Here is a 27,714-nt window from a genome sequence, read left to right as displayed (position 1 = left end):
TTATATTTTTTCATCTCCTATAGGCGTAATTTTAAGAGGAAGGCCCACTTTCGAACTAAGAGCAAAACTTTTCGGTTCGAACTCGATCTTGGTGGGAGTTTCGGGGCATTTTTCTATTTTAAAATTATAAACAATATATGACAATGCTACTAATAAACTTAGGACCCCCAGGCGTTTACCTAAAAAAGTCAAACAGTAAATTGTAGTCAGTAAATTATAAAATTATTTTAAGAAATAATAATTATGTAATTAGATAAAATAGCCCACTGCAAGTTTAATTATTTATTACTAAAGTAAGAAGTCTTTATATCTACATTTTTATATGTATTGTCGCAGTTGTCCAGTTTCTTATCACTATACCTTACACATTTTGAGTTATTTTTAGGGACATGTTTTCTTTTGTTTCCTTCAATTAGAAAATTTTATTTTATTTTTTTTTGTTTTTTTAAAATTACTTTTATTTTATTCTGCATTATGTCTTGCGGAATTATGTACTTAGGACCTCTAACAAAGTATTCAAAGTATTCAAGCTGTTGTGTTTTCAGTGTTCTGATTATTTATTCTTTTTTTTCACTCCCTGAAGAAGTTCTTGGTCACTCTGCCGTTATCCATAAAACTTTTAACATGCGGCGGTAACACCACTTTTCCATTTTAGTTTTCCTAAGTGACCAAGCTCCTGATCCTGAAGGAGGGCAGGAAAAACGTAAAGTTTCATCATAATTATTCGGAGCCTTCAGTTGGCGCTGCTAAAACTACTTGTGCTTTTACTATTTGGACTTTTATTTCGCACTGTATAAATAAAACACAAGAAAAAATATAGTCCTGTTAGACACCATGCACAATTTATATTTACTTAGAGAGGTCATCTACTTTATCTTCTGCTGTGTGCTTTTAGTAAAAATTCTCGACGTTTTATATCCCACAGAACAGAAATTCAAATCTAAAATTTATCGACTGGTCCAAACATAACCTTCGACAAAATGAAAAGAGCTATACAACTATCAAAAAATAGAAAAAGCAACCAATCCAGAAAGTTCAAACTACTCGAAGATAAAGGCAAACGTCCTCTTCTAAACCTCCTTAATAAAAATATACAAAACAGAGCATATACTGACATGACATAAGTGCGTGCCCTCCAAGTAAAAACCTGTCAGGACCCTGGGCTACCTGGCCTTTCGGCATACGCCCGTTAGTGAAACCTCTGCCCCTACGAGTCCGACACCAAAGTGAAGGTGCCACGGGGCGCGTACCAAAGACGTCCCGTGGGTCCCCCCGTGTGGGTACCCCGTAGGGTTACCACGACACGTCTAGCACACGCGACCCGCGGGGGCTCCACCTTCCCCGTAGTACCTGTGTTGTGAGTACCTTGCCTACCCGTTTCTCCCACACTACGGGCGGGTAGGTTCGGCAGGCGGAGGAATTTCCACCTCACACGTAGACAGGTCGCCGCCGAGGATCTCTCCTCTACCACTCTTGGATCTCCCGGTGGGTACGTGCCGGGACACCTACACCACTCCTGACCGCCGTCAGGAGCGGTATATCCACACCCCTCCTGACCGAGGTCAAGAGAGGTATTTACGGGCCCAGCTCGTTCAACCACACCAGGCTCTTTTGGAATGGGAATAGAGTGGTCCCACGAGTAGTCTCGTCTCGGATACTAGGAATGTAGACCGGTGACCGTGTTGCCGAAGCGACCGTGTGCGTTTCTACCAACCCGACACCTCAAACGACGGCTCTCCACCACCCTATTCCTACCCATTAGTCGCCTCTTACGACAGGCAGGGCTTTCTGACCCCGGCCGTATTCTTATCTCCGCGAGCCGGACGGAGAGCATATACCGACAGACTGGCTAGTGTCAACATTTATAATGATACCGAAAAAAATAAATGGCAAACAATGTAGCGATCATTGCACTATCAGTCTGATGAGCCATGTATTGAAAATTTTCTTAAGAATACTGCACTTGGGAATTTACAACAGAAAAGAAGTACAACTGGGTGAAACACAGTTTGGTTTAAGAAGCGAACTTGAAACCAGAGAAGCATTATTCAGTTTGCAGGTAATGGTTTAAATATGTAGGGATTTAGAACAACTGCTATATATGTCTTTTATCGACTTCGAAAAAGTCTTTGACCGGGTCACCCACGACAATCTGATCGGTGTCTTGAAAAAGGTGTGAATTGATAACCACGACCTCCTTATTATTAATTTGTATTGGCATCAAAGTGCAAAAACATACGAATTGGTTAGAATATGACGAAAACAGTGAAAATACTACGTGGAGTGGGGCAAGGGTGTATTTTATCGCCTCTACTTTTTAATATCTACTCCGATTTATTTTTAAAGAAGACTTAGATGAAGATGCATGCATTAGAATCAACGTAATCAATGCCAATAATGTCGATACACAGACGATACGATACTAATTGCTTCCAATGAAAAATAGTTGCCACGACTTATAAATAGGGTGACTGAAACATGTTCTAAATATGAGCTAAAACTCATTATACCTTTAAGACAGAAGTAATATTTTTACAAAACAGAGTTACAACCAATAAACAACGGATCATACGGAATAAAGTTCGAAAGAGTCCACAATATGATCTATTTGGGCGTTAATGTTAACGATAACTGCAATATGAGAAAATAAATTAATAGTACTACGTATTATGGAACCTGAGAATCGGATTAATACGCTGCTACATATTCTCCATATTTCTGTATGGCATGGAGAGTTGGACTCTTACAGAAACACTAATGAAAAAATTGAAGGCCTTTGAGATGTGTATTAACCGACTAATATTGCAAATAATTCGGGTTGATCGAATAAGAAATGAAATAGTTTTACACCAAATGAAACAGAGTACAGAAGTAAGAAAAACAATAAAAATTCAAAAGATGGCAAGATCACCGGAGGAAGAGGTCTAGACCGAAAAAAACATTCTGGTTCCAAAATATCCAAAAGTGCTATCAAAAGACATTCGCTAATCTGTTCAAAGTTGCCATAAACAAAGTTATCATAGTCAATATGATCACCAACGTCCTATAATCAAACAGGTTACTAAAAGAAGAATTTATATCAAATATTAAAGTAAACTAACGAGTTATTATCTCTTTTAGGGTTGTTTTATAATCAAGTCCAGTTAATGAAATCAAGGAGGATTAAAATATACCTATACAACTTCTGGGTCCTGCTCCAAACGGAATGTTAGTTAAGCCTTCTGATGTCATATCTTCTCTAAACCTTTCTGGATCATATACTTCAGAATGAGGAAAATGTATTTCTTCTCTATGCAGTGCATAAGATGGTATTACTACTGTCATATCTTTTTCCACTACCAAATCTATACCGTCAAATTTGTAATCAGCGATAGGTACTCGATCCAGGAATGGTACAGCAGGATATTTTCTCGTTGTTTCTAAAGAATCAAAGAAATAAAATATAACAGAAATGCAATTTCACTTGCGCTAATTTTGTAATAACAGATTAGTTTGCAGGTTTTCTCATATACAGGACTATAGGGAATAACAGATAGCCGTTTTGTCTGACTGTATTTAAAACATTAATTTTTATTTAGCCCCTGTGTCTGATGAGACCATAGGAGGATGAAATGACGCTATAACGCAGTGTTGTTTACCAGTTCAAATACAGACTGACAAATCGTGTTCCTACGACAGATATGGTCCTAAATACATTAGAGGGATAACAATATTTTGCAAAGATATAAACTGTAATGACCGCGAGAGATTTAAAAACTGAAGATTGCTTCGACAGAAAACGCTGGAAATTAGGATGCGAGAAACGGCGCCAGCTGTAAAAAATTTGCTTGATATATATATATATATATATATATATATATATATATATATATATATATATATATATATATATATATATGCTTTCTGTAGTTTTCAGGGTTTGACTCCTCGTTGAATAATTTTGGTTTTGATCAAAAACATTAATTTGACGACTTTTCGGCAAGGTCGCACTTATCATTGTCAAGTCAGGTAGTAGCGACTTGTTTTGTTCCAGATGGTGCTTACTTAAAAAAGGAAAACTGGTCGTCTAATGAGGTCAACAGAGAGCATTCAACAGGCTGTAAATGCTGTAGTAACCGGTCAGATGAGTTACTACTGAGATCAACTTTATTTGCTGTTTCTCACTTTAGAACTTTATAACATTATATTAAAAAACAACGAGATAATGTAAGTTGTTCCGTTGCAAAAGTTTTAGGCGCTAAAAAGGTCTGTGTTCACTCCCAAACAAAAAATAGAACTTCGTGCTCATCTTAGTGATACGGAATCAAGATTGTTTGGCTGTATGTATCAACGATATGAAGTCAACGTAATGTAGTCAACTTGCCTTTGACCCTGCCGATAAAAATTTAATTGGGCACCCTTTTAACAGAAAGCAGAAAATGACTGGACAGGGATAGATGCAGGGATTTTTTAATAGGCACAAAGAGTGGTCAATCATAGCTTTATAGTAGAAAAACTATAACTGCTAAATTTGTTTGCCTACATCAGGAGCCTATACGTCTCGCATGCTAATATTTCTCCGAAAGCAAATGCAATAGAGGTTTTTGAATGGCCTCGTGCCCGGTGGATAGATTGAGCTTAATGAAAAGTGGTGGATAGACAAGACATTGCTTTTTTCATGGTTTAAAGAGTTTGTCAAGTATTCTCGGGTCTTTTGTCTTTTATTATATACAAAAAACCGAGATGTAATTGTATACTAAATATGTAATTAATTGTGCGAGGGAAAATGAGGTGAACATTCTATGTTTTCTACCTTTGCACGCATCGTCTACAGGCCTTAGGTATTGCATTTATGAAGATATTAAGTACATATTATGACAAAAAAGTAAGGAAATGGCTTAGAACACATCCTGGAAGAGTAGTAGCATTTCAGCAAATTTCTTCCTTATTTTGCCGTCAGGTACAATTAATATAGAAATTGTAACCAGTAGACCTGAAAATCTAGTAGATCTTATTATACAGTCCATTAGAGCGAAAACCTCCGAGCTTCGTCTGGGGTCGTCCATTAGAGAGACGCAGAGCTTCAACCAGCATCCTCCAAAGAAAGTGTCTCCAGTTTTACGTTCGTAAGTCCCAAAGCTATCGTAGTAGCGCTTAAAGTAAATCAATTCCAAAAACGCGCATAAAAAAAAGAGGCAATACCTGTATTTTATCGTCTTTGCCTTACAAAAGGGAGCTGGAATTGGAGCAGCAAAAAAAGCAGGCTATGGAGGCGAAATCAGCAAAAATAAAGATAGCCGATGATCAAACGAAATCTCAGATGAGTAAAAAATCTAAAATGAAAAAAGCTAAAAAGTAGAGTTACATTCAAAAGCTTAAGATAGTGACATTGACTGCTTGTACTGCGGAGAGATTTAATTAAGTTCCACAGAGGGATGGATAAGTTGTTCCAGTTGTATAAATGAGCTCACAATTCATGTGCAGGTGTAAAAGATGAGGATGATGAAGCAGTGCTTATATGCTAATTTTGCCAATGGACTTTTTTTTATTCCAATTTTGTACCCCATTTTACGCTACACGACGGGCATATTGGGGTAATTTACATTATTTTCTGTTTTTTCCATATAATGAAAAATCTTTTACTTAATTCACTTAAAATATTAAAAAATATATAAACACAGTAGAAGGTAAGACACTTAAGCGCACTTTGACGTCCCCGGCTTGAAATGTACCAATGTCTCTGATAATGTTCAGGTCATCTCCGATGTTATTCAGAGAATTTTTGATTGTGTTCCAAACAACATCAGAGACGATCAAGACACCATCAGAGGTACTCTGAGCAACATCAGAGACGACCTGAACACAGTCAGAGGCAAAGTGCGCTTAAGTGTCTTACCTTCTACTATACATGCTCAAAGTACAAAGAAACTGAATAAAACCAAAATAAAGTAGTTAAAATAGGCATGACGTACAAGAAGATAAGCCATAAAAACTAGAAGTACGGTTACCATTTCAGATATCGATAAAAAATTAATATATCTTACCCTTAATACACATTTCTAGATATTTGTTTTGATGCACACCCTCATATGTAATGCCACCGAACATTTTTACATTCTCTTTGATTTCGTTCCTTAATTTAGTTTGTATCGATTCATTCATGGCAATTTCATATAAAGTAAAGCTAATTTGCGTAGTTAGTGTATCTTTACCAGCTATTAAAAAAGATAGTGCAGTTGATATTGACATCTGTAATTCTGAAAATAAAAAAAAAATATTAAAATGTTATCGTTATTTATGGATATAAAACAAACCCCACTTAATAATTTAGAATCAAGTTTTTTGTTTATGAACTAAAATTGTTAATATTACAATTTAAAAACTTCATAATTAAGCTCTTGATCAAACACGAATATCAAAAATTTTGACCAGATATCACCAGATGAAACGCCTCCATACCTTTTTGTTTTAAACTTTTTTAATTAATATTTTTTCAAATTAATTTTTCGTTTTACATAATTTCCACAGAATAAATGTTAAGGTTAAACTTACCCAAAACATCTTCCTTTCCGCATTGTTTTTCTCTCAGAGCTTTATTTGCGAAATCGACAAAATTTTGTGGTTTGCCGTCATAATGGCTCCTTGCTTCCATTACTTGCTTAAAAACACCTTCAAAAAACTTCAATATACTTTCCGAAATGAAATTTAGCTGTAAGATTATTACCCATGATGGTTTAATAAAATAGAGATTTTGAATAATTGCATTTCGAAGACTAAACGCACTCATATTTTTTAAAACTGATTCAATTGCAGAAGGTTTTTCATCGAAGCAGTGAGAATTAGCTCCGTACACGAATTTAATAACTAATTCCGATGAAAAAAGTTCTCCTACCCTTTTGCCATCTAGTATTCCCTTATTTTTCTTTAGAAATGTCGTCATAGAGTTACAGATTTCAGTTAAATGGTTATTGTGTAAGTTTTTTAACATGGCAGAAGTAAAAACCGGTGTTAACTTTATTCTCACTTGTTTCCATTCTGGATTTTTCAGAAAAAAGATTGCTTTGGCCATAAGAGATTGTACAGGCACAACAGGTCTTCTATTGCAAAAAATAGCAAAGTCTTTTATTAAAATATCCTTAATTAGTTTAGGATCTTTTAAAACTAATACCGGTTCATCCAAAATAAATATTCCAAAATATGGTGCATCTATTTGATCATAAAGTTTTTTCATTCGCTCATGGATAGTCATTTTAAAAGTAAATACTTCGTAAAAGTTACCAAAAAGTGGAAGAGGTTTTGGATATGGAATTTTTCTTTGTTCCCAATAGTCAAAATTTCTTGTGAGGTACTTATAAGCCCAAAAGCTTACAAAGGCTATAAATATTGTGATATCCGTTATCCATGATGAAGTAAGCAGCATCTAAAATATATTTATATACATGTTAATTTTACATTTGTCACTCAAAAATCAAAAAATTTACTCATTGCCCGTTAAAACCTATTGGTCGAACACGGGAATAGTGTGTATGTAATATAATTATAAAGGATTGCTCGTGTAATGTTTTCTTAAATAAATAATTATGTAATGGCTACTAAGTGAGTTTATTTTAAAAATATAAATTTGTTTAATTTTGATCAGGGTACTAAGGGATACGACATATTGTAACCAACGTCATGGCGGCTTACGAGTATATCGAACTCTTAGAAAATGTAGTAAGTTATTATAACTCAAGATGTTCTTATAAAAGTGTGGTTTACGTCATTTTAAATCATAATCCTTATTTTTTTATTTTTATTAATTTCAAATAAAAACAGATACAAATGTGTGTTTACTTGATACTAAGCGAATACCATTTAAACAACGTTACAGTTAACATTTTTAGGAATAATTAAAATAAAATAACTAAATAATAAGTTTAAATCTTGGCTTTCTTTTTTTGATTTTTGTTATTGTCTTTGGTGATTAAGTCTTCGTGAGGCAGCGTATCATAGAAGTAGTGCACATCTGCAGGTAATACAGACTTTAGATCTTGAATGTCCTTCCATTTCTTTGTGGTTATTTTTAATCTATTCGAATAAAGTTGATCGTAAACCAAATCGTGATTGACGGTGTTCTTTCTCTGAGGAAGGAGTTCATATTTTTGATCATGGGCCACTTTGTATAATATATCCCCATTTGGTAGGTATTTTAAGCCTCTAAGATCTGTTACCTTCAAATCTCCTTTTGATTTACCTGGACGAATTGAGCTGTAGCGAAAGTTTTTAGAGTCATTGTAGTTTACAAAAAAAGGGTGGTTGAGATAGGATACTTTCAAAGGTGCAGGATTCTTCCTGGCTTCTGATATTACCGAAATATAGTCTGAGGGTAGGAATATTTGCCGATTTTTTAGTCTTCGTTCAACTAGACTGTGGGTAGAGTCACACTCTATCTGAGTGTGGCCTCTTTCTAGAATTTTTTGCTCAATCTCGACTTCATACTTGGAAGCTAAAACCGATAAACCATTCGCAAGGACGACATTCTTATTCTGATAACCATAGCCGTCCTAGAATATTATAACATTTTTCTTTTCAAAGGTCAAATATTGTTCTAGATGTTTTATTACACACGTAATGAATACAGATGAATCAAGGTCTGCCTCAGTCTCAATCCAAACGAAATTCATGCTGCGATGGTTTTCCAAGTTATATACTGTAAAGTTAGGTACTTGTAGCTTTGTTTTATAGTACAAAGAACTAGCCTGTAACACTGGACACAATTTGACTGCCTGCACATCAACGACAAAACAGTAAATTTCTTTATGAATGGTTCTGGTTTTATCGGTTTCTTTTTCGACGCGTGCTAGGTCTTTTGATCTAATGTGGGATGCGTATTGTTCATCTGTAACCTGTTTCATCTTGTAAGATGAACAATATATCACATTGGTCCTTGCATGGTTTAAACAATGCTAAATTCATTTTGTCAAATTCTGTAGAGAATTTACAATTTGATAATGGTACCTCCCTGTCTTTACATTGTTCTTTATAAATATTATATACTTTAGTTTTCGATTTGAAATTATGATAACTTTCCAGTAGACTTGAGGCAATAGTGGCTCTCTACTTTAGGCAGCCTGTTCAGAAACTCTCGTAAATTCTGTACTCGCAAAATGTCCTGTTTTGCTTTTGGTGTAGACTCTCTTTTTTCTTTGATCCTTGTTTGCATCATGTCACAACTTTCTAGAAATCCATCTTTTCGTGCCGTACTTACCCAGTTCTGTACCATCTTTTCTCCTACTCCTAGTGTGTTAAGAAACATCAATTTGCAGACTTGTAATTTATCGCCTTTTACTGTCGGAAAGTATTCGTAGGTACCACTTTGCCTGGAATGGAAGGTCCATCTACATAACATCTTTTTTTCTCCTTGTATGTAACCATATGAGCGAAGAACATCCTTTTATGTTCCCAGGACATTTTCTAAAATTTTAAAAATATTTCTTTTCTTAAGTTTTCTGATATTGTTTGGCAAAAGCGAGTCGGCGCGGTAGCGCAAAACTTCGAGACACAGGCTGGCTTCATTTTACGTTCAGGGCGTAGAATATCATGTTTCAAAATGTTTTGTAGCCTTCTATAACCAGTATATTCCCTTCCTAACATTATTGACTGTTTTGTCTTGTTTTTATACCAAAAACGTCAAACGAATTACTACCAACACGCTTTGCCATTCAAGCTACACTGTGGGATAAGATGAGTTGGAAGTAAACAAACAACGCGAGCGGGTTAGGACTTGTTAGAAATCGCGGAAATGGCCACCTTACTATTTTATTTAGGTTACGAGAATTTAACAGCATATAGGAATGCACGGTTGGTTGCCTTTGACACAAAAATATGAATTTTCAATTTTTTGTGGATTACGATCTGTCAGCATTAGGCTATCGTTATGTAGGTGTATAATAATCTACAAACATTGTATAATATGTATAATATATGCATTTAATTTTTTTATATGTATAAAAACGAATATAAAAAATCATTCTATTGCAAATATTCTTCTATTTTTAATTGTGATCAATATTAATTCCTCAAATCGAAAAATATATGAACTAACATACGATCTATGGTTAATACATACTTTTTAAATATAGATTTTACCATACTAAAGGGCCGGTTGTTCGAACGCTAATCAAAACTTGATTGTAATCAAATATTTAATTAGAATCAAATACGTCACATTTTGAGGTTATGTTGACTGATTTATTTTATTCAATTTAATTTTTTTGCGTTTTAATTTAAAAAAAACCATAATTAAACTCTTTTTGATGTTATAATATGCTTATGATTGTATGTGTACAGTAGCAGGGAATACGTATAAAGTTGCCTCGTATTCATTACGTTAGTATCAAAGAATATAAAATGAGAAGAGTATGTAATTTTTTTATTAATTATCATTTTTAATATTCTTATAAGTTTAAAGTATTTAAAGAAGTTTTTTGTATATCGCCCCACCCAAGAATTCCATATCGAATTCTAGACTCAACTAGTGCATAATATAATAATAATAACGAATATGAATGTAGATTTAGGTCAATTATGTGTATTTTACGTTCGTATATATCTACAGATATCTGCCACCTTTGAAATTCATAAATAATCTTTTTTACAAAGATTAATTCAAAAAACGAAGCAAAAAAACACGAAAACATGCGATTTTTCTTTTTTGCCCCATAACTTTTTTCCACAGAAGTATAGGTATAAACATTGCTTTGCAGAAAAAAAAATTCTATCCTTTCTCTTCAAAATGACGTTCGGTGGTTTTCTCTATCTCAACTGTCAATTGTGTTGAGACAGTCACCCAATAGTACCTAATATTGATTGAAATTATCTTTCATTCTTTCTTTCATTATAATGTTCTTAATGCTGAGACTAGTATCTTTTTCTTAAGCCAGACAGCATTAAGGAAACCCACCCCTTTTTGTTGTTTGGGTTTGGAGTTTAATATTATATACACATCGGTTTAGAACGTCTTTCGACGTTGTCCGATACCTAAACACCATCTCTTCCTATCTTTGCAGTCGTTTGTTGTTAAATTTCTTTCGCTCATGGACTTGTTTACGCCGTGTTGCCATTCTAATCTGGGTCTTCCTCTTTTCCGTCGACCTATCGGTTGCCATTCTATTACTTTTTTGGGGAGTCTTGATGCTGGCATCCGTTGAATATGCCCATGCCACCTTAATTGTTTCTTCTCTATATCTTGAGTTATATTTCCTTCTATTCCCATACGTTGTTTTATTACATCATTTCTGATTCGGTCTCGTCTGGAAATACCTAAAGATCTTCTCATTGCATCCATCTCTACTGCTTCTATTCGCTTTTTGTTCTTTTCACTAATTCTCCATGTTTCAGCGCCATAAAGAAGAGTAGTTTTAATCATGGTCTCATATATATTAAATTTCCTTCCTTTCGTTATCTCTTTACTCCACAGTATACCATTGAGACATCCTAAGACTTTCTTTGCTTGAGTGATTCGTTTTTCTATTTCCCGTGTATCAGTTCCTGTATTGTCAAAGGCAACACCCAAGTAGTCGTAGCTCTGACAGCAGGAAATATGTTGTCCGTTTTCGAGGTCTATGTTATCTGACTCGTTTCCAATACAAAGATATTTGGTTTTTGTTGTATTGACATTTATTCCCCAGTCGTGATATTCTTCTATCAGTTTTCTTAGCATGTACTGTATGTCTTCCCTGTCGGTCGCTAGCACTACCTGGTCATCAGCAAACTGGAGTGTATATATACATTCATTGCTAAGCTCTATACCCATCCTATGTACCTTTCTTTTCCATCTTTCCAATGCCGCTGCAACATATATCTTGAATAAGGTTGGTGAGATACAGCATCCCTGTCGCAAGCCTTTTGTAACCAGGAATTCTTCCGTTAGATATGGAGTTTAATATTAATTTTTATAATAGTAATATTCTTAGCTCTAGGTTTATATGTATATATATATATATATATATATATATATATATATATATATATATATATATATGTATATATAGTGTGTCTGTAAAGTATGGAATAAATTCAATATTTCCTAAATGAAAAGCCTTTTTAAAAAAATCTGAAACACTTCGATTTTTAAATTTAATGTTCTACATTTCATAATAAAATTTCATTATACAAGGTGATATTACAGTGACATTACAGTGATGACGTCATCGGCTCTTTTTTTAAATGTGACATTTTTAGATCAATAACATTGAGCTGATTGCAAAAAAGTATAATACTCGGGTCTAATGGATATAATTTGAAAGATATGCGATAAATAATGTTGTTTATAAAATCAAACCTTTGCGAATATTGGAGACTTGGAAAAAAAAAAGAATTCGTAAAGAAACAAACAATATTTCTCAAGAAAGCATTAACAAGGTTCTACAAGAATTTGTACAACGTTTGGGTTACTGTCAAATACAACAAGGGCTACAATTCGAACATTTAAGATTAAGTTATGTATTAATTACTGGATTACTTTCAAGTTATTTATAATTTATTAATATTATAAATCAATAAAAATTAATTTTCTAAGCGCATATCTTTCAAATTATATCCATTAGACCCCCAGTATTATACTTTTTTGGAATTAGCTGATTTTTATCAATCTAAAAATGTCCTAAAATACAGAGATTTACATTTAAAAAAAAAAGAGACGATGAAGTCATCACTGTAATGTGTATCACCTTGTATAATGAAAATATATTGTAAAATGCAGAATAATAAATTTTAAAATCAACGTGTTTTAGATTTTTTTAAAAAGGCTTTAATTTATTCCGTACTTTACGGACACACTATATATATATATATATATATATATATATATATATATATATATACATATATATAAATAAATATATATATATATATATATATATATATATATATATATATATATATATTATTGTGATATTTAAAGTCTTGGTGCGCCAAGCAATAATTAGCTAATTAATTTTTTTGATTAATTAAAATTATTTAAATGATATGATTATGACTCTATCACAATTTTTAATTCTTTTATCTCAGGGTTAAATTCGTGCTTCAATATCTATGCTATTACATGTGAAAGGTAAGGTCCAGAGAATACCGGAATAATAAAAAACACATATGATCTAACACTATATATTGAAATAAAAATAATGAAATAATTCACACCCAAAAGTTTTCAATAAACAAATCTCATATAAGGATTCTCAAAAATTTGTTCTCCGTACGTGAACAATCAAAATTAATGGTACAAACAATATTTATTGAAATCTCAAAATCCCAAACTATTCTAACTCTCCTAATCAAAATATTTATATCCTTTCTAAATTACGTGTAAAAATTGTGTTATCAATAAAAGAAAAAAACTGCAGAAACAAAAATATCTCTCTCTGATGATGAGTGGTCCAAAGCCTTGTTCCTTGTAGACTATATTATCTCCTCTCAACCGCTCCCTATGTAATCAGCAATCTTACACAGATTGTTGCAAGTATATCGTCCTTAATGATCTCCTTCAAAAGCACAAATCATTCAAATTATGATAGCCTTTCACCTCTCGATAAACTGAATCTCTCGTTGGCCCGAGTGAAAAATGACTCTTGGAATATCTTCTCTTTACGATAAACTGAATCTCTCGTTGGCCTGAACAGTGACTCTTGGAATATAAGTAGAGAAATATGACTTACAATATTTTGCTGCTTCAGCTTCTGTCAGATACACTAACTCCACAAAAACTCACTAACATTCAACACTACTGCTTGCTACATTTCAGGAACCGCCAGAGAACAATCACTGTTCGTCTTACAGACTTGGAAACCAACTGATTCTCCCTTCTCTCTCCTCAATCTCGCTAAACTTTTTCCTACATACTTATCCCATCTTTTTCAATCTCCGCCAATCAAAACTCGTCACAATTCCCCCATTTTTTCATTTCGATAACAAACAAATTTTTACCTATAATTATAAATTTCCTAAAACTTATTTACAAATAATATTTTTCTATAATTCTTAAAAACTAACAAAAACCTCTTTCTATAATCCCTTCTATTGTCTTTAATCACTGCATTAATGTATTTCAATTGTCTTTGGATTTCACTTACAATATCACTTTGAAATATTTTTAAACAAACCAATATTTTTCTCGATTTTACATATCATAACAATATATATATATATATATATATATATATATATATATATATATATATATATATATATATATATATATATTTATATATATAAATATATATATATATATATATATATACATATATATATATATATATATATATATATATATATATATATATATATATATATATATATATATATATATATATATATATATATATATATATATTGTGACGATTGGGGTTTATAGAAAATAATTTATAAGTTATATACTACATAATATTAGATATAAAAAAGTATTTGATTATTTTAAATAAGTTATATACTAGAGAATTTTATAAAAATTATTTATGTGAGGGCATTTTTAATAAATTAGCATAATAATTGTAAAAAGTTGTATTTTAATATTGTAAATATATATAAGTGAGCCATGTGCTTAGGCAACCAAAAATACTCTCGGAGATTGACAGATATTTATACTCTGAAGTGACGTTTAAGAATATTTACAAATATAAAGTGGGTTATAATAATATATTGTTTGAAATGTGTATTTTATTAAATTAGAATGTTAAGTTACTAATTTAATTATATATTCTGATCTGAAAAGCCTAAATGTAAACAAAATTATTAATAGAAAAGAATGGAATTCTCTGGATCTCCGGAGATGGCCATGTTTGCGAAATGGTTTGTTCCAGAAAATTCATACAAGTATGAAATAGAACAAATTGGAACATGATCTCTTACGAGATGGTTCTAGAATGTCCAAAAGATATAAATACCCGTGATTTGGATTCAAGAGGGAGTTTTTAGCAGTTTTAGGAAGTTTTTAAGTTTTTAGTCAGAAGTCAGGCCAGTTCATTATGAAAGTTAGTACATAGACACATTTAGTGAAGTAAATTGTTCAGAATTTTCAAGAAGTCAGTCAGAAAAGTTTAGTAAGAAATATGAAAGTTAGTTGGAGTCAGTGAATCAGGTACAAATAGTCAAATTGTTTAATATAGTGAGTTAAAAGAAGATTAAAAATTATGCATATATTTAATGCACATTTATAATTATACACAAATAATTATTGAAGATTAAAAAAAAAGTATATTGGAAGAAATTAAATTATATTATGGTTGGAGATTAGTATAAATCAACTTATAATAATTGGATATTGCTATATTGAAAAGAAGAATAAATATAAATGCTGTTTGCTGGTTTGGTTGGTGGTGTAGAAATGCTGGTGAAGAAAACTATATCTTAAATTGGTAGAAGCTGATAATTGAAAAAAGTAATTTCACAAAAACAAGGATAACCGAAGTACGAAGACTTTCAGTGGTGATTAGAATATATATAGTGGAAAACAGTTCATTTAGGCATTCAGTGAAAGAAAGGTACAAAATTTTGTTAATATAATTTAGTTAATGTCATAACAATTTCAATTTTGAAGATAGTTTGTTTAAATTTAACATTGTCTATAGAATTTAATTAGTTTTATAAGAACATCAATTTAAAGATAGTTTATTTTAAATTTACATTGGCTAGGTTAGATATATATGTGTGTTTCATAATAGTTATAATAAAGATAATTTAAAAAAGTACTTACAAGCTAATTCTTTGAGAACCGCGATAAAAACCCTATATATTATATTATTAAAAATACTCATTGCTCATCATTCAAACAAAAAAACACATCATAACAATTTGGCGCCCAACGTGGGGCTCTCTATTTAAAAGAATTAGTTTGGGAAGATAAGTGCTCTCATATAACTAAATTAATTATCAGTAGAAAGGAAAAATAATAGATTTTATTATTAATTATATTTGAACAAGTAAAGTCTCAAAATGTCTCAAGGAAAGAAAGGTACAAGAAGCAAAAAGAATGAAGAAGATGTGGAAGTAGAAACACAACCTATACAAGAGGAGAGTTTAGTTCAAGTTCCACAAGATACTGCAGAAATGAATCCAGAAAGAGAGGAAAATGTCAATATGGCAGCTTTGATGTCATTAATGATGCAGATGAACAAGACAATAGAAGAGAATTCAAAAGAAATCAAAGAAGACATAAAAAAATTGGAAGAGAATTCAAAAGAAGTCAAAGAAGACATAAAAAAATTGGAAGAGAATTCAAAAGAAGTCAAAGAAGACATGAAAAAAATAGAACAAAAAATGGAACAGAATTCACAAGAAGTCAAAGAAGACATGAAAAAAATGGAACAGAAATTGGAAGAGAATTATAGAAAATTAGAAAAGAAAATAGAAGATAATAATAATAAAATTGTAAAACAAATGGAAAAACAAATGGATAAAAAACTTGAAGCTGCAGAGAAAAAAGTAGCAAATGAAATAAAAAGTATACGGAATGACTACAAGAAAAGGATAGACAATGAGAGGACAGAAGTAAAGAGGATTATTCAAGATAATAAAATAGATATAGAACAGAAAATAGAGTTACAGAAATGTAACTTAGAAGTAAAAATTAACGAAGACAGGAGAAACACAGAAGAAAAATTAGACGATATACAACAAAATATCCAAATAAATAGTAATCAAATAAGAAATGTGGAACAGAGAATAGATGATATTTCACAAATGAGAGACATAGGGAGACCTTACTTAAATTTAACAAATGAGACTGGGATTAAATTCTCTGGTAATATAAAAAATTTGCATCCTAGAGTATACATAAATAGTTTAAAACATAAATTAAGATTTGTGAATAATATTAATGATATTAAAGATTATATTAGAATGACATTAAATGACAATGCAGCAACTTGGTTTGCTAGTATTGAGAATGATTTAGATAATTTTCAAACATTTGAAAATAAATTTTTAAATTATTATTGGGGTGAATTAGAGCAAGCCAAGTTTAGAGAAATTCTATATTTTGGAAAGTATAATCAAAATTTAAAATCAAATATGGTAGATTATGCATTGAAATTGATAACAGTTGCAAAATATTTAGAACCACCACTTAGAGAGGATGAAACAGTCTTAAATGTATCTAGACATTTTGATGCTGATGTTGTGCAAACCGTAACTGTACAAAATATTCAAACAATAGATAATTTTATTAATTTTATTCAAAGAATACAAAGAGGCAATATGACAAGTAATAATAACAACAGAAAAAACAATAATAACTTTCAATATAATAATGATAATCAACAATATAGACAATCATATAACAATAATACTAGGTATGGTAATAATTTACAAAATTTTCATAATAATAACAGTAATCCAAATAGACAGAACTTTAATAATAATACTAGTTATAATAGACAAAATTTTAATAATAATACTAGTTATAATAGACAACATTTTAATAACAGTACTAATAATAATAAACAAGATTTTAACAATAGAAGAAATACAGAGCGACCTAACTATAACAGACAGGTAAATTGTGTTCGAAGGAATAAAAGCTGCGAAGACAGGGAACGAAATAGTACAAGGCAAGAAAATGTGAGTAGAAGTCATAGTAGGGAAAGACATAGGACATCAGATCCAAGTGGTCAGATACAATCTGACAATTCTAATAATCAAAATTTTGTGCAGTAAACTTTCTGAATTACAAGTTAGGCCATTGCTATTATGAAAAACCTTCTGAATTTATTTCTTTAGATGAGGATAAAATTATTGACTCTATTAATTTAATTTATATAAATGCTTTGGCCAAAAATAAAATGATTAAAATTATGATAGATACTGGTTCAGAAAGTACTTTAGTCTCGGAGAATTTTATTTTTAATACATTAAAACTATCAGATATAATAAAGATTCCAAAAATTAAAATTATTGGTGCAAATAATAAGAAGTTTGGTGAAATTGATAAACTAGCCAATTTTAAAATTAATATTCTTAATAAAGAAATTAATATGCAAGGATTTATTGTCAAGGATTTATGTGTTGATATATTAATGGGAAATGATGAATTGGAAAAGAAGAAAGTAAAGATAGATTTTGAAGAAAAAATGGTAACTTTGGAAGGGCAAATAATTAAATTTATGCAGAAAGATGAGGTAGAAGAAGGAATAAGAGTTGATAGGATATTATTAAAAGAAAATAATGATGTTTATGAAGAAGAAATGTATTTTGATGATAGGGAAATGTCCCAAAAGAATGTAAAGAATAATTATTGTAGTGAATATTTAAGGAATGGAAATTTTAAGCAGATGGATGCCTACGAGGCGGAGTGCGTAAAATTGAAAGCAAGGAATAATGAGTACATAATGAAGAATAATTTTATTTGTAAAGAAGAAGATATGATGAAAGTTTTAAATTGCCCTGAAGAATATAAATCAATAGTCATTTCCATATTGCAGCAACACAAGGGACTTGTCAATAAAGAAAATAGAATTGCACAAAATTATATCCATAGTATAAAAGTTAAAGAAGAAAAAGATTTTAAAACAAAATCATACCCAATACCATATAAATACAGAGAAGAAGTAAACAAAACAATTAATAATATGTTAGAAGATGGGATCATTGAGAAGGCAGACACACGTTTTATTAACCCCATAGTAGTAGTACGAAAAAGATCAGGTGAAATCAGGTTATGTTTGGATGCAAGGAATATTAACAAGATTACTGAAAAGCAATTTGAAGCACCAATGAGTATAGATGGAATATTAGGAAGAATTACAGGAATGTCATTTTTCACTAAAATCGATTTACAGCATAGTTTCTGGTTAATACCTCTAGAAAGAAAAAGTAGACAGTATACAGGATTTCAGATAGATGGAGTAGTATATCAATTCAAAGTAGTACCATTTGGACTTCAATCATCTTGCAGTGCTCTATGTAGATGTCTTCATGATATTTTGGATCAATATGAACATTTTGTAATTCACTACATTGATGATATATTAATTTTTTCTAAAACGGCTGAAGATCATGAGAAACACCTAAAAATTATAATAAATAGATTAGACAAAGTTGGACTAAAAATAAATCAAGAAAAATGTACATTTTTTCAAAAAGAAGTCATATATCTAGGTTATAAACTTAACACTAAGGGAATCGAAATGGATCCAGAACGGACACAAGTCATTCAGGAATATAAAACACCACATAATTTAAGAACTTTAAGAGGATTTATTGGAATAATTAATTATTATAAAAGGATGATATCAGATCTAAGTATAAAAGAAATTCCATTACTTGAACTACTGAGAAAAGGTGTAAAATGGAGATGGGATCAGAGAAGAGAACTAGCATTCCAAGAGATTAAAAACATTTTTCTGTCAAATTTGAAAATATACTATCCTGACTATACACAGCCATTCATATTAAGAACAGATGCATCAATAGAGAGATTATCAGGGGTATTATTACAAATACATGATGGGGTCGAATACCCAATACAATTCATTTCAAGAATTACAAAGCCACATGAAAAGGGTTACTCAGTTTCAGAATTAGAACTAGCAAGTATAATACACTGTGTCACAAAATTAAGATTTTATTTGTTGGGTAATGAATTTACTATAGAAACAGATCACCAAGCTTTAACGTCTATATTAAATAACAAATATGGAAACAGTAGAATACATCGGTGGAGTCTAATACTTAGTGAATACTGCTTTGAAATCAAATACATTTCTGGAAAATCCAATATAGTGGCAGATGCTTTATCAAGGTTAGAAAATACACCACAAAAAGGGCAGCGAACAATAAAAATTGGATTAAATCAATTAGTAGAAAGTACTGGATTATATTCTAAAGAAGAAATTATAAGAGATCAGATCAATTTGAGTGAAAAACAAAAAGTCCTTAGGAAAGATGGAGTATATTATAAAATAATAAATGGCATAGAAGTATATGTAATAACTAGAACTTTAGCAAAGAAAATATTGAAAAATTTACATAACGATTATATGCATATTGGTTCAAGAAAGCTATGGATGCTATTTAGGGACAATTATTTTGCAAAGAATGACATAAGTATAGCAAAAGAAATTACTACCCAATGCCCAATATGTCAACTAAACAAAGAAAAGAATTTCAAAAACCAGAACACATATAAATCTAATGTTGTATATGAAAAACTAAATACAGTTTCCATGGATTTTATTTCAAATTTAGTTCTCAGTCCAACAGGAAAAAAGCATATACTAGTGATAGTTGATTTATATACAAAATTTATTAAACTATATCCCTGCTCCAGAACAAATGTTAAAACATTAAAATTATATATTAATCAATTTTTCGAAGAAATAGGACCATTTAGAAATTGCATAATAGATAATGCTACATATTTTAACAACCAAAAATTTCGGACATTTTGTGAGAAAAAGGGAATCAACATTCATTTTACAAGTATCAGACATCCTCAGGCAAATCCTGCAGAAATATATATTAAAGAAGTTATAAAATATTTAAGGATACTGTGTCAAAATCAACACGAAACTTGGCAGCAACATATACCACAAGTAGAATATTTTTTAAATAATACAAATAATTTGAATACAGAGGAAGTACCAGAATATTTAATGTTTGGCCATATAGGAAACAGAAAGTGGATTAGTGAATATAATCAGGATATGTTAGAACAAGTAATGCAGAAAGTGAATAACCGAATTAGGAGGAAAGCTGAAAAATATATCAGAAGACAAAATCGAAACATAAAAAAACCAATCACATTTCAAAAAGGAGACCTAGTGTTAATTCGTTCACTTAGAAAAAGTAATGTTAAAGAAAACCGTTGTAAGAAATTACAACCAATGTTTGAAGGTCCATATACAATTGAAAATCAGAATGGACTAAATAGTTATGTGTTAATAGATGCAGAGAACAGACTAAGAGGCATATTTCATATCAACGACATTTTTCAATATCATGAAGAGATTGAATAATGATTTCTATACCTTTAACACAAATATAATAACACTAATAACTTACTGATAGATCCATTTCATAGATAGATGGTAGATTTCTTTGTTGTGAATAAATGTGACATCATACTTGTTGAATTTTGTATATATGGAAATTAATTTGTACCCTAAAAATCATAATTTGGGGTTAGATACTATAATTGCTATAAAAATGTCTTTCTAATATAATAAAGTGGAAAAACTTACCAATTTATATTGATGAAGTTATTTTGAATGGAAATAATTCCTAGATTTTGTCTATAAATAAACAGAACACCATATCTATTATATTTTTAATTAAGGTTATATTTTATTCTCTGATATCGCATCCATTGCTCCATTTGACATGACAGCATGACCATAGAATAGCCGAACTGTGCTCCGTTGTTCTCTGTTTTGACATAGACAGCGAACAGGGATGTATTTAACACATTTTAAATAAAAAAAAAAAAATTTGATTTATTAAATTTAATAAGGTATGAGAAAATTAATATTTAAAAAAATAATAAGTAAATTATTTATTTTAAATATTATTTTTGGGGTATTGTGACGATTGGGGTTTATAGAAAATAATTTATAAGTTATATACTACATAATATTAGATATAAAAAAGTATTTGATTATTTTAAATAAGTTATATACTAGAGAATTTTATAAAAATTATTTATGTGAGGGCATTTTTAATAAATTAGCATAATAATTGTAAAAAGTTGTATTTTAATATTGTAAATATATATAAGTGAGCCATGTGCTTAGGCAACCAAAAATACTCTCGGAGATTGACAGATATTTATACTCTGAAGTGACGTTTAAGAATATTTACAAATATAAAGTGGGTTATAATAATATATTGTTTGAAATGTGTATTTTATTAAATTAGAATGTTAAGTTACTAATTTAATTATATATTCTGATCTGAAAAGCCTAAATGTAAACAAAATTATTAATAGAAAAGAATGGAATTCTCTGGATCTCCGGAGATGGCCATGTTTGCGAAATGGTTTGTTCCAGAAAATTCATACAAGTATGAAATAGAACAAATTGGAACATGATCTCTTACGAGATGGTTCTAGAATGTCCAAAAGATATAAATACCCGTGATTTGGATTCAAGAGGGAGTTTTTAGCAGTTTTAGGAAGTTTTTAAGTTTTTAGTCAGAAGTCAGGCCAGTTCATTATGAAAGTTAGTACATAGACACATTTAGTGAAGTAAATTGTTCAGAATTTTCAAGAAGTCAGTCAGAAAAGTTTAGTAAGAAATATGAAAGTTAGTTGGAGTCAGTGAATCAGGTACAAATAGTCAAATTGTTTAATATAGTGAGTTAAAAGAAGATTAAAAATTATGCATATATTTAATGCACATTTATAATTATACACAAATAATTATTGAAGATTAAAAAAAAAGTATATTGGAAGAAATTAAATTATATTATGGTTGGAGATTAGTATAAATCAACTTATAATAATTGGATATTGCTATATTGAAAAGAAGAATAAATATAAATGCTGTTTGCTGGTTTGGTTGGTGGTGTAGAAATGCTGGTGAAGAAAACTATATCTTAAATTGGTAGAAGCTGATAATTGAAAAAAGTAATTTCACAAAAACAAGGATAACCGAAGTACGAAGACTTTCAGTGGTGATTAGAATATATATAGTGGAAAACAGTTCATTTAGGCATTCAGTGAAAGAAAGGTACAAAATTTTGTTAATATAATTTAGTTAATGTCATAACAATTTCAATTTTGAAGATAGTTTGTTTAAATTTAACATTGTCTATAGAATTTAATTAGTTTTATAAGAACATCAATTTAAAGATAGTTTATTTTAAATTTACATTGGCTAGGTTAGATATATATGTGTGTTTCATAATAGTTATAATAAAGATAATTTAAAAAAGTACTTACAAGCTAATTCTTTGAGAACCGCGATAAAAACCCTATATATTATATTATTAAAAATACTCATTGCTCATCATTCAAACAAAAAAACACATCATAACAATATATATATATATATATATATATATATATATATATATATATATATATATATATATATATATATATATATATATATATATATATATATATATAGGGTAAACTGGTCCATAGTGGGACGCGGTCCATAGTGGGAGTATTGCGTTAGAGCTATATTTCAATGTGTGTGCTATCATAAAGAGGGAATCATTCCTACAAGGAAAGATCGAAGGTAGGAGAGGAGCCGGCCGCAAACAATTATCCTGGTTAAGGAATATTAAAGAATGGACAGGAATACACAATACAGGCGAGCTGTGTCACGCCGCCAAGAACAGAATTCTAGTAATGAGATAGTCGCCTACGCACTTTGGTGTATGGCATGTTAAGAAGTTATCATAAAAGTGCCGCCTCCGAATCTCGTGCTAGTTTTTCAATTAGTACTACGAGTTTCGATATTTTGAAAATTCAGGTAAGTATTCAGCTGAAAATTTTAAGTAAAAATTAAATTGACTTTATACTTTCTAACTTCTAAAACATTGCTAAAGATGTTAGTGTGTTAAATTCTGTCAACACTAGTAGTAATCAGCGTTTAATTAGGGTGCTTCTTTTTTAAGTGCCGTCTCCAGATTGGAAGTTGGATATCATCATCACTATCTTTACTCTATCTACTGCTGCTGTGAAGAGTTCTATAGAACTCTTTAAACTCTTTAAACCACTCCCTTAAATTCTTCAATCGTGACACTTTCCTTCTTCATATACTCTTTTCTCCCATTATCTTTTCTTGTATTATCAGCCTTAGCAGTTCATATCGCTATCCCCTCATTACGTCTCCCAGATATTGTCCCAGTTACGGTGCGAATTCTATAGAAGAAAATTATTAACACCATTGGATATTGGATAAATTACCAAACATAGAAGCACTCGAAATGAATCAAGAGGAATATCAAAGTAAACTAAAAAGAGACTAGGACCTCTACCGGTATTCAACACAAAAGATATAAATGAAATAATACAAAAATTAACGAATGACATAACATCAACTGCAAAAAAAGATCTGGGTAAAAATAAAAATCCGAGAAAAACGAAATTGAAACAAACAACACAGGATTTAATGGAAGAAAGAAGAAAAATGAATCGAAAGGATCATCAAAGTATAAGGCTATCAACATAAAGTTAAAAAGAGCATAAAGTCAGACTTGCGAGTCTATCAAACAAAACAAATATTACAAACTATCGAAAAAAACAGAAACATGGAAGTATTGAAATCAAATTTAACTAAAGGAAAATCAAAGAAAACTAAAATCAACAACCAACACGGTAAAACGGTAACGGAAAAAAGTAAAATAACAAGAAAATACAAATGTCTGTATACATCTGCTATACAGAACCCCGGAAGAGACCATAAAATAATTCTAAACGTTGGCTCGGAAACTCTCCCTAAAATAACTTCTTGGGAAATTTGACATGCGTTACAGCAAATGAAAAATAAAAAAGCTCCTGGTGAGGATCTTATAACGTCTGACATGTCAAAAATGGGCGGCAACATCGTTGTAGAGGTTGTGAAAGTTTTATTGAATAAGTGTCTAAGAGAAAAAAGAATAGCCAGTCTGTGTAAAAACATCGAAATAATACTTTTACACAAAAAAGAAGACACTAATAATATTGAAAACTACAGACCTATAAGTTTGTTGTCACACTTATATAAATTGCTAACAAGGATAATAATCAACTGAATTACACAAAAACTTGATTTATATAAACCGGTTAAACAGGCGGGATCTAGAAAAGGGTTTGGTACTAACGATTACTTAAAAACCATTAGAACACTGGTAGAAAAAATTACAGAATATAATGTACCTCTACATACGTCATTTATTGAGTTTCACAAGGCTTTCGATAGTATTGAAACTTGGTCCTTTTTCACAGCCCTCAGGGATGCTTGAATAGACTCACGGTACACTACACTTTTTAAAACATTTATGAACAGGCCACATTCCACATCAAAATTAATAAAGACGAAAAAACTGAAAAAATGCATCTTCGTAAAGGTATTAGACAAGATGATACTATTTTACCAAAGCTTTTTACCTTAGCATTGGAAAATGTGTTCAAACAGCTCGACTGGGAGCAAAAAGATCTAAACATTGATGGTGTACGTTTGAGTCATTTGAGGTTTACAGACGACATAGTATTATTTAGTACAGAGGAGCAAATGCTCAAGGAATTAAATCAGCAGTCAAATAAAATAGGTCTTAAAATGAACCTTCATAAAAAAAATAATGAGTAATTTACAAACTAATATTGTAATTAACAACATTAGTCTTGAAAATGTAGACCACAATATATAATATATATATATATATATATATATATATATATATATATATATATATATATATATATATATATATATATATATATATATCTTGGACATATAATTAAAATCGGCAAAGAAAACCAAATAACCGAAATAAAAAGACGCATACAATTGTCTTGGATAGCTTTCGGCAAGTTAAGTTAAGCTTTATCTTGAAAAATAAAGATATATCAATGTGGCTAAAACGTCGAGTTTATGATAAATCTATCTTGTAAATCTTGCATGTAACTACATATGGACTGGAGACCACGACCTTTACAAAGAAAACCTGAGAGCAGCTTAGTACAACTCAAACAGCGATGGAGAGGGCCATGCTAGGGATTAGTTTGAGAGAGAGGATTTGAAATATCGACATTCGTGAAAGAACAAAGATATCTGATGTCGCAGAACATATGGCAACGCTCAAGTGGCAATTGGTCGGACATGTTGCCCGAGATAATCCCGAAAAATGGACACAGAGATTAACAAACTGGAAACCAAGAGAGAACAGGCAAAGAGTAGGCAGACCACAGAAGAGGTGGGCAGATGATATAAAATAAGTCACGGGCAAGCAGTGCAGTACAAGAAGATATATATTATCCTATAAAAAAAATCAAGACAGATTGATAATGATGATCTTCTAATATAGTTAGAAAATAGATTTACACTACTCAAAGAATTTGATTGATTAGTTAAAATTAACGACTAGAATAAATTGTTCGTTATGTACCTTAATAGTCTCACGTTTAGTTAAATACACTTATTGTCAGCTTACGTAACCGAAATACTTTTAACATCAACTAAAGTGGTTGAAATACCTCAGGTCTATATGAGCATATAATAAATCTTGATAATATTTCATCTGAGAAAAATTTTTTAAGTTCAGTGTAGTTTTTGTATCCTCTTACATACATTGTAATAACTGACAATTAAAAATTTTATTTAATGAATAGCTTTTATTATAATAAAATAACTTTAACTGCATTTCAGTGCAGTGCGATATTTTTTGTATAATAGTATTTTGCAAAACTAACTTCTTGTTCTTCTTCTACGACTAGGATTACTCCTGTTTGTCTGCCTCTTATTCTGTTTCAGTCGTTGTTGACTGTACATTATCTTTCCACCTTTTTGGCGGCCTTGCCAAAATTTTCATCTTCAGGAACAAGATTTTTTGGATATTTTACTAAAAGACAAATAATAAAAAAAAACAAAAAAAAACTTTGAAATATATATATATATATATATATATATATATATATATATATATATATATATATAGAAAAGAAATTTAATCTTTGCAGATTAGTTAAATAGTAAACTCTTAAATATTGGGGAAATCTGCAAGAAATACTCTAATGTGTATCAATTGTTTCGCCGAACGTTTTCGCCAAAGAGAATTAATTTGGCTTCTTCAGGGCTGAAAGAGAATAAATTATAATTAGCTACCATATATTCTCTATTAAAACATTATTGATCTTACCGTAACTTAGAATTGTAGAGTTAGAATATTAAAAAACTTTGCTAGTAACATAGTGGTGTTTTTTTGTTACTATGTGCAAAAAAAAAGTTTTTTATAAGAATTGAAATGTATGGTAGCTTCGAACTTGACACGTAAAGGCTTACCCAAGGTTAATCGAAAAACCCAATGCAACTACATTTAAAAGGAGGTAATTCTTTGAAATGTCGGCAATAACTAAATTTTTGATTTTAAATAGTTAAAAGTGAGGTTCTGTTTAAGCCAGAACGCAAGCGCTGACAACTTCATTATAATTGGTATGAATCTTTATGTCGTTAAGGTTCATTGGTAAAAAACGAATGAATTTAAATCCCAGTGAAAAGGAAATATTATTTTGATTTTCTTTATTTAATTATATTATATTGTTCATGTATTATTGAATCTTATTGAGACGTATCTAAGAAAAGCAAGGGAATGTTATATATTTTTTGGTAATGAAAATTAATTATAAAGGTATGTTAGTTGTTAATGGATATATCAGTCAAGTTAGTAATCTGTGATATAGTATTGTTCTTGGTATCTGATTTAAGTAACAGGTGGTATATATCGCTTAGATTCTTGATGTCACTCTTAACATTAATGGAGAATTCGTTAAGAAAAATATAAGACATTTCAATGAACTCTCTTTTAGATTTATTGTTCTCACGGTGGAGAATTGTGGTGTTGGTATAGTCCATGAGATGACCAGTGGAATGGACATGTTTGGCTAATGCACAACGGTCAGGATGAAGTCGAGAATCACTTTTGTGTAGTGTAATACGTGATTTCAATAATTGAGATGTTTGACCGATGTAGGAATTGTTGCAAGAGAGACATGGAATGTTGTAGACAATATTACTAAGCCTATCTATGGGAGTCTTATCTTTTATCTTAGAATAAAGA

The 27,714-nt window shown here is 30.6% G+C and overlaps 1 protein-coding gene across 1 annotated transcript; it reads right to left on the bottom strand.

Moving 5' to 3' along the window:
- Positions 1-26,162, bottom strand: LOC140449075 (cytochrome P450 6k1-like). The gene is made up of 5 exons (XM_072542218.1): positions 26,061-26,162; positions 6,532-7,399; positions 6,024-6,236; positions 3,174-3,419; positions 1-179 (listed from the first exon to the last, which is right to left on the bottom strand). Exons 2-5 carry the CDS (start codon positions 7,397-7,399, stop codon positions 1-3), a joined length of 1,506 nt encoding a protein of 501 aa, XP_072398319.1. The 5' UTR covers positions 26,061-26,162.
- Positions 26,163-27,714: the final 1,552 nt, after the last annotated feature.

This window comes from Diabrotica undecimpunctata, chromosome 8 (assembly GCF_040954645.1).
Source record: "Diabrotica undecimpunctata isolate CICGRU chromosome 8, icDiaUnde3, whole genome shotgun sequence".
Lineage (NCBI taxonomy): Eukaryota > Metazoa > Arthropoda > Insecta > Coleoptera > Chrysomelidae > Diabrotica > Diabrotica undecimpunctata.
This window is presented reverse-complemented; position numbering and strand designations above follow the sequence as displayed.